The sequence below is a fragment of the Peromyscus leucopus genome, chromosome 8b, assembly GCF_004664715.2.
Source record: "Peromyscus leucopus breed LL Stock chromosome 8b, UCI_PerLeu_2.1, whole genome shotgun sequence".
In the NCBI taxonomy this organism is placed as follows: Eukaryota; Metazoa; Chordata; class Mammalia; order Rodentia; family Cricetidae; genus Peromyscus; species Peromyscus leucopus.
Window position 1 is genome coordinate 96,243,706 of NC_051086.1, and position 8,247 is coordinate 96,251,952.

General features: G+C 49.8%; 1 protein-coding gene across 1 annotated transcript; it reads right to left on the reverse strand.

Annotated features, from left to right (window-relative positions):
• Positions 1-3,911: 3,911 nt before the first annotated feature.
• On the reverse strand, positions 3,912-6,345 carry Hoxb1 (homeobox B1). The gene is made up of 2 exons (XM_028869124.2): positions 5,674-6,345; positions 3,912-5,251 (listed from the first exon to the last, which is right to left on the reverse strand). Exons 1-2 carry the CDS (start codon positions 6,251-6,253, stop codon positions 4,923-4,925), a joined length of 909 nt encoding a protein of 302 aa, XP_028724957.1. The 5' UTR covers positions 6,254-6,345; the 3' UTR covers positions 3,912-4,922.
• Between the last annotated feature and the right edge of the window lie 1,902 nt (positions 6,346-8,247).

Here is an 8,247-nt window from a genome sequence, read left to right on the forward strand (position 1 = left end):
TCTGAGCCTTTCTGGTTTTCTAAGAATTACAGATTCTACATTGCCAGTTCCTGTTGTATCCAGGACATACTGGTTAGCTAGGACATGTTGGGGAATGGGGAAATGGCTAAAGTCGAAGCACCTGAGACAAGAGTTAAGTCAAATAAGGGAAGTAGCGCAAAGAATTCCTTGGAGCCAGAAATGAGTCACGGGGCGGTGGGGGGGAGGGGAAGTTGGTACAAGTGCAGGGAGCCCAGTGTCATGACTGCAGAGAGGATGCAGTCTAGAGGGATGCAATGAAACTATCCTATCAGGAAGAACCCTCCTTGTGACTGTTGTCTTTACTATTAAACAGTGTTCTGTGGGACTCCTCTGTATCCTTTCACTCATAATTATTTTATTCCCTGGCAGCAAGTCCTGTGGCTTGAGTGCCAAATGGGTCTGCTGGTGCAGTATAAGGGATGAAGGCTAGAGGATGCCTGCGTCTGTTATGCCAGGGTTATAATTAACTCGGTGTAAGAGAGTAATAGAAAATGTATTTCTGTAGCCACATAAAACAAGAAATCTCTCTGCACTCCTAACTCTGTGCCAGACAGCATCCTGAGAACTATATATATATATATGGCTTCCACATCATCTATATTGTATCTGAAGGACTGGAATCTAAGAAAACAGACCGGCATGAGCTCACCCACTCAGCAGAATGGGGACCACACTGAAAACTAACTTGTAGTTCAGAATGTTTGCCCTCCGCCATTCTAATCAAGAATTTAAAGCATCCCTCTTCAAAAGGATACAAAGGACTATTAAAGGCTTTCTGTCCATCTTCCCATAATGCAGAAGTGGGAGGAGAAAAAGAGGCCGAGGTAGTTCACCTCCTTGATAGGTAGTCAGGATGAAATAAGGAAAAGGAGGAGAAAGCTCAAACAGATGACATAAAGTGTTGCTGGCCACTGATAAGGGAACCTCTTCTACCTGTCCCTAGCCCTATACACCTACCAGGGATCAAATAAGAGTAAGTGTGGGGGGTGACATAGCCAAGATACTCCCTGCAATAGAACGGGGCTACGGGAAGGGAAGCAGACGTATCCCTTTATACAGTGATAATAGTTGTTCTAACTCACCTTTATTTATGAAACATTTTTAACGTGTTAACTAACTTAATTGCAACATCAGTCCTATGACGCTGGTGTTAAACTTGTCCTCACTCCATAGACAATGAAACTGGATGAAAGAAATCAGCCCCTAGCCCAAGACCCACAACGCTATCAGGAAGCAGGGCTTAGATTTCAGCACTGCAAGCTGGATAGTTTCCCAACTCCGTGGTCCTTCTCTCTAGACCATTCTGACCTTCATCACCTCTTAACTTCTCCATCTACTCCCTTTTCTCTGCCCTGACTCTGACCAACCACCCAAGGGTACTGTTGCAAGGAACGCCCTTAGCAAAGAAATCCCAGGGTTTACAAATCAAAACAAGAGGTTGGAGGTTTTCAAAATCTTTCTCCCTCACCCAAGAGATCAAAGGACCTCACATTGAGAGAGCAAATGTTGAGGAAAGGGCAAATAAAAAGAGGAAAAGTTCGCACTTGGGCGGAGAACAGATGGTGTAGATTGGGTGGGGTCCCACATCACTGCGACTGACTGCCTGGAGATCAGAAGGGCTAGGATTCTGAGAGATGTTAACAAACTTCCAACCAGCCCTGAAAACTCTCCTTCCCATGAAAAACCAAGATTATATGGAGAGGGATTCATTTGCAAAACTGGATTTATTTTTTTATCTAGTAAATGAAGATGTGGGAATAGATGGGTTTCAATTTGTGCACACAGGGAAAAAAAAGTACCTCTCTGAGAGGTGTGGAGGAGTCTATGAATGAAATATTTGGGCATCTATTTTGGGGAGTTTAACAATGCAAACCACCAACTTGAGTCAATTGGAAAAAAAAGGCATTTTTGCTTTTCTGTTTACCAGACTCTCTTTTGACATTTGTGAGAGAAGACTATACCATGATGTTTGTTTGTTTGTTTCTCCAAATAAACACCTTCCAGTAAACCCATTCATTCCAGGGCCTTGGGTTGGAAGTGAGATTCAAGTAAGTAAGAGTGCAATGGAGTCTGGAGTTTTGTATCTAAGGAAATGGAAGACTCTGACCATTGTGGATTATTTTCAGCCGGCCTCTTGTTAATGAAGAATTGATCACACACACACACACACACACACACACACACACACACACACACACCTTCCCTGGAGGAATCTGTTGGTTCCCTCTGCTATGACCAAAAATCAAAGGCCTTCTGCTTCTCTCCAGGCCCTTCGATCACCCTTCCCCCAGGGCCTGTCACCCCAAGTCTGAGACTCCTTTAGCTCTACCATCCTTGTAGTCCAGCCTTGCCCTAACCACTGCTCACTTGTCCATAGGAGTTAACAGTTGGAGGTTCCATAAATACCCCAACCAAGGGCTCTAACCAGTTGATATTAAACAGCTTCAAGCAAGAGGAAATTTGTTTCAAAGACACTTGCTCTGGCCTCTCCTGTCAAGGTGACCCCTTTGGGGAAGCCAAGCTTGATGGCAATTTCAATTAAATGGAGAAAAGCAGTTAATAGATTTTTTTTTTTTTCCTTTTAAGACAGGACAAGAAAGCAACCTCTGGGAAAGCTGGGCTTCCTCTTAAATGCTTCTCTTCCTCTCCAGCTGAGCTGTGCAATTATTGATAACGTTGCCTCTCGCCTAATGGCACCAATTTCACAAGGAAACAAACGCTTAGCATTGCTTACAAGCGTTCAGTCCTTTTCGCTGCCTGTCTTCCTTTGCAAGGTCACGAATTAAATGGATTGGGGGGCAGATAAGACCTGTCTTCACCATCACTGCACCCCAGTGGTATGGTCCTGGCCCTAGAGCTTAGAGGATCTCTGGGTCACCAGAATCAATAGACTAGGCATAGAGCTTGGAGCCCCCTGTCATTTCAATGGCGTTCTGGAGCCCAGAGTGACTGCAGTTTGCCACTTCCATGAGCTTCCAGAGGCATGGCCCCCTGCCTCTGCTTACTAAAGATTTGCCAGTGGTGCTGGCGGCGAGACAATAGCTGCCCCCTGGGCTCACTGCAGGCTTGTTTGGAAAGCCTAGAGGTGCTTAAAGGTAAAAAGGTCAGCTCAGGATCCTGGTATACCTCCGCTGCCTCTGTCCACCCCCAGGCCCCACTGTTCACCCAGTACCCAGCACCTCCCCCATCCACCTTTGAGCACCTCCTTACCCCCATCCCTCACAGATCTCTTCCAAAGCCACCTCCTTCCTGGGGTTCAGTACCTTGGGCCTTAGCCAAATGACTGGTCAATTGCACACGACTCAATCTGATATTCCTGTGTGGAAGGGCTGGAATTGGGGCTTAATGTGTGTGCTAGTGAGGACTTCGCCAATGACCCATCTTCCAACTCTGGGAGCAAGAATGAGGGCGCGACATCCCCTAGCTTCGAGCCTGCTGTCTTTACAGTTACCAGGGTCCAGTGCAAGCCCTAGGGGAGGTGGGGGGTGGGGAGAGTAGAGAGAAAGGGAACAAGTAGAGTCCCCTCCTCTGCCATCCCCCCAAATCCCCTTGTGCCCTCTTTCAGACATCTCTAACAGCTGTTTCCCTCCTTCTCCACCCATTTCTCAAGACCATCTCAGAACTGTCTGGCTCTACCACCTTCCACCATGTGCTTCTGGGCTCTCCCAAAAGACCAGTGGGCTACTAGGTGTCTGGGGCCCACTTCTACCTTGGTTGGGGCCCCGCTCAGTTCTCATTATCTTGACTTCTCCTGGCCCAACCAGTCAATGGGCTGGTAAAGTTCATGGTCTCCTCCAGCCCAAGATAGAGAAGCAGAAGCAGAAAGAAAGGTTGAGAAACAGACTTTATTGAAATGAGGTAGCTTAGATACAAAGGGAACCTGGCTTGCTTGGGACATAGTTTTCCAGAAACTCAAATGGCCTCTCTGCTGTCTTCAAAGTTCAGAGAAATGCAGGAATCTGCTGGGAACTCAGTCGCTATTCCTGGACCTGTCCAGACTGCCCCAGGGGTAGGGCGGCTTGTGGAAAAGAGAATGGGGTGGGGGGTTTCCAGAGGCAATAAATAGGGGGAGAGGAGGTGAGGAGGGGGTAGTGCCCACCCCTTCTTGGTTGAGGATTACTTGAGGCGGTCCTTGCAATGATGCTCCAGAAATAGTACCAACTTCCAAAACGCTTTGGTGATTTAGTGATGGCGTAGCCGGTGGGAAGGGGTGGGTTTCACAAAACAGCCTCGGAAGGCTGCATTAGTGCAATAGAGTGTGCCAGCAAAGAGTTTGTGGGATTGCTTGGGACAGGGTGTTTTTTGTTGGTTTAGTTGGTTTTGGTTGGTTGGTTGGGGTTTTTTTTGTTTTGTTTGTTTGTTTGTTTGTTTTTGGTATGTCACAAGGTAGTCGGCGCTATTATAAGGTCTGCGGTGAGTTGGCTGGATTAAGGATTAAGATTAAAGATGGATGGTAATGTGCCTGCACTCCAACACATCCCCCACAGGAAAATCCTGAGGATTCTTTCTATCCCAGGCCTAGAAAGCAGAGTTGGGGGCAAGAATGCTCAAAGAGAATTCTCCAAGCTCAAAGGCACAGTCGGAAGGGAAAGGAGAATCCAGGGTGAGCTGGCTCCTACCCCCACTAGAGTGTTGACATTGAGCCAACCTCCAGATCAAAGGCAAAAGGCCTTTTCTCCACCTCTGATGGCTGGGTACTCCCGAAATCCCGAGACCTGTAGGATCCCCCAGCTATCAGCCGTCCCTCCACCCCCAGATCTGAGAAAAATTAGTTTCCCCACTCCTGCCCAGTTTCCTAGGCAGCTCTAAACTGGTTGCGCGGCCTTGAGGAGGATAACCAGGGCTGTGAAGTTTGGGAGAGTCTACGAGAGGACTGGGTCCAGCGCTGAAAGCCGGGTAGTTCAAGAGGTGATGGAGCTGGGCGAGGCTTCGGGGGAGGTGCACGTGGACTGGTCGGAGGCATCTCCAGGCGCTTCCTTGGGGCAACCCGAAGGGGCTGTAGGCACCCTGCCTCCCTCTCGTTCTCTTTTCTTCTGCTTCATGCGCCGGTTCTGGAACCATATTTTCACCTGTGTTTCATTGAGCTCCAGGGTGGCGGCGATCTCCACCCTCCGCGCACGGCTCAGGTATTTGTTGAAATGAAATTCCTTCTCCAGCTCGGTCAACTGGCGCGTGGTGAAGTTTGTGCGGAGGCCACCGGGAGCGCCCAGTCCCAGCTCGGACACCTTCGCTAGGGGCGGGGCGGGGAGAAAAGCCACGTCAGTTCTCTCACCTCTTTCTCCCCCCCCCCACTCCTCCCAATTCACTCTGTATCCTCATTCATCATTCGACTCAAACTTGAGTCCCTATGTAGAACCACACACACCCTCCATTAGCAATTTCCAAATCTAGAACCAATCTCCCATCCATACGGTACCTTCAGAGAGAAACATGAGGTACTGGTTCCAAACTGGGCCCATGGACAAGGAGGTAGATTGTGGAGACCTCCTTAAGGAGGTGGCCCTAAACTTACCCGATGGGGAAATCTCAGCTGACCTGAATACTTACCTGCCAATACCAAAGCAGCTGAAGGGATGAACCATGCCCTGGCCCAGGGCCCTCCCTCCGTGCATGCCTAGGCCAAGGTGAGGAAGTGACCACTCTGAGCCCTACCTGTCTTAGGTGGGTTTCTCTTGACCTTCATCCAGTCAAAGGTCCGGGGAGTGAGAGTGCTGGGTTCTGAAGAACAGGATGATTCCTTGTCCTCAGAGAGGAGATCGTAGGCTGGTGCAAAGTTTGCGGTCTGCTCAGTTCCGTAAGGGGGCTGCGGCGGCGGCGGCGGCAGCGGAGGATATGGCCCTGGGCCGACTCCACCCGCTCCGTAGCTGTCGGGCAAACTCCCTAGCTGGGCTCCGTAGCTCGATGGATGAAAATAGCCTCCATCTCCTTCCGTCTGACCCACAGAATAGTACTGAGAAGGCCCATAGCTGGGGTGGCAGGCCGCTGGGGCGTACCCCGAGGGAGCGGAGCTGGAAAAGGACACCCCCAGGGATGAAGGTGGCTGCTGGACAGGATACCCCGAGTTTTGTTGGAGCGCTGGGCTGGACAGCCCCCCACCATACCGGCTCTCCCCCGCGTAGCTGTCAACGGCTGGAGCTGAGCTGGGGGGAAAGGAGGTTGGGGCGCTGTAGGCGCTCGGTCCCCGATTACAAAGTGGGTACTCTAAAAAGGAATTCATCCTATTATAGTCCATGTAGAGGCTGAAGGAGGGTCCGGCAGTTTGGGGGAGACACCCTCTTGCCCTACAACCTTTCGGCAGTATGTCACAGCTCTGAGGCTTGAGTCCATGGCCTGGGCCAGCTTGCCCCGGCCAGCGCTCCCCTAGGAAGGGGATAGGGAGTGGGGGTGGGGGGGCACATGTGATCTCTCCCAGGCCAATGGGCTAAGCGGGCCAGAGTTTGGCAGCCCCGGCGCCCATCCATCACCCCCCAAGCATTAGCATGACAAAGACATTTCAATCACTCTCAGCCCATCCATCTGAGAGCGACATGGAAGCGTCAAAAACATCTTTCTTCAAAGACTTTTTGGAAAGAAGGGACCAGAGGGAGAAGGGGGGAGATGTTGGAAGAATATTCAAGACTTTACTCCCCTCCCAACCCCCAAGGCCTTCAATAGGTTCTTGGATTATTAGATTTGGACAAATTCAACCCAGCTGCCCCTCACGCTCTTCTCCCCCCAAAGAAACCCACCCCCACCCAAGACAGTAGGGCAAGAGATGGGAGAGGCAGACTCGATGCTCTGTCCAGAACCCCCTTTCTACGTTTCTTTCTCCCAGTTTGTCTTGGGATGACTGGGCTAGGGCAGCCTGGTGAGGTATGTCATCACGGGACAAAAGGATGACTAGAAAGGCTGGGAAGCTGTAAAAACACCTCAGGGTGTGAGCCAGGCTCTAAAATCCAGGAGAATTCATTAGGAATCAAGGGGTGGGAAAATGGCATTTCAAGGGGACCAGCGAGGACTCCAGAAACGTGAAGAGGAAGATGAGATACGCCCCATTCCTCTCTCTGCATAAACGCTCTCTCCTCATTCGCACATCCATTTCTCTCCCTCAGCCTCTCTTTATATTCTCTCTGTCTCAATTCATCTTTCTCTTCGTCCATCTCTCTCCATATTTATATTCGTTCCCTACCTATCCATCAACTCATCTCTCTAGATGTATTTATCCTCTCTCTAGCCATCCAGAGCTGTAGCTGGCTCACTCACTCAGACTTAAATAACTCCCTATATCTCTCCAGAGAGCAGCAATGAGTGAGCCAGGTGATGTTTACAGGGGGATGAGAAGGAAGGGAATTTTTATTCTCCTTTCAAAAGTGTTTAAAACCAGTAAGGACCCTGCATTCCTCCAGTTCCCCCACCTCATTATCCTTAGTCTCTCTGAAAGTTTTTTTTCTCGATTTCAAGCCTCAAGTCTATAAATCCAATGCTAGTTAAGTGTTAACGATTGCCCAAATTTTCCGTGAGTGTTCTAGAATAGGTAAAGTTTAGTTTGCTTGGAGAATGGAAGAATTGGTGCAGAGCTTTTGAGGCTTTGATTTCTAACCTAAGGTTTAGAGGTGGGACTTCACCTTTTCTTGCTGCCTGTTGGGTTAAGGTTGGGGGAGGGAACACAGGAAGTGCCTTGCTCACTCTCACAGACGCAGACGCAGGTTGGGATTAGAAGAGAAGCTCTTGGGTAGAGGCCATTGATTCTCCTCCTCCGGACTCTGAGGACAAGAATCCAACACCCACTCTCATTTGTAACATGTCAGGGTGTCTGCCTGGCCACAGGCCTGGGGCCTGAGCTAGGGCAAGTCCAGGAGGGCAAGAGTTCAGGAGGAGATCTCAGTAAACACTGGTGCTCAGGGGAGGAAGCCAGAGCAGGTGGGACAAGTCTGGGGCAATCCTTGAAACCTCTCAGGTTTCCTTATCCTAAAAAAAGCCAGGCACACATTCCTCTCTTCGAGGGCCCCAACTTGTCTCCACCTCTGTGTTTCTGTGCCTTGCTGGCTCCCATCCCCCCAGTGGCCCTTGTCTGGCTCTCTAGTCACCATGCCTCTTTCTATTCTGCATTGGCAGAGTCCTGTTCCCCCCCCACACACCCCGTTCCTTTTCCTGGCCACTCTGAGTCTTGCTTAGCCCTCAAGGAGAAAGAGCTCAAAACACTTCTCTGATTCTTCATCCCCTTCTCTGCACATGTGCTCTGTTTTA

What these genes read in the sequence shown, in the direction of transcription:
- Hoxb1 (XM_028869124.2), bottom strand. Translation starts at nt 6,253, where the DNA reads ATGGACTATAATAGGATGAATTCCTTTTTAGAGTACCCACTTTGTAAT. An exon ending in GAGAAACCCACCTAAGACAG is followed by an intron (nt 5,252 to 5,673) that starts GTAGGGCTCAGA and finishes CCCCGCCCCTAG; the next exon opens with CGAAGGTGTCCGAGCTGGGA.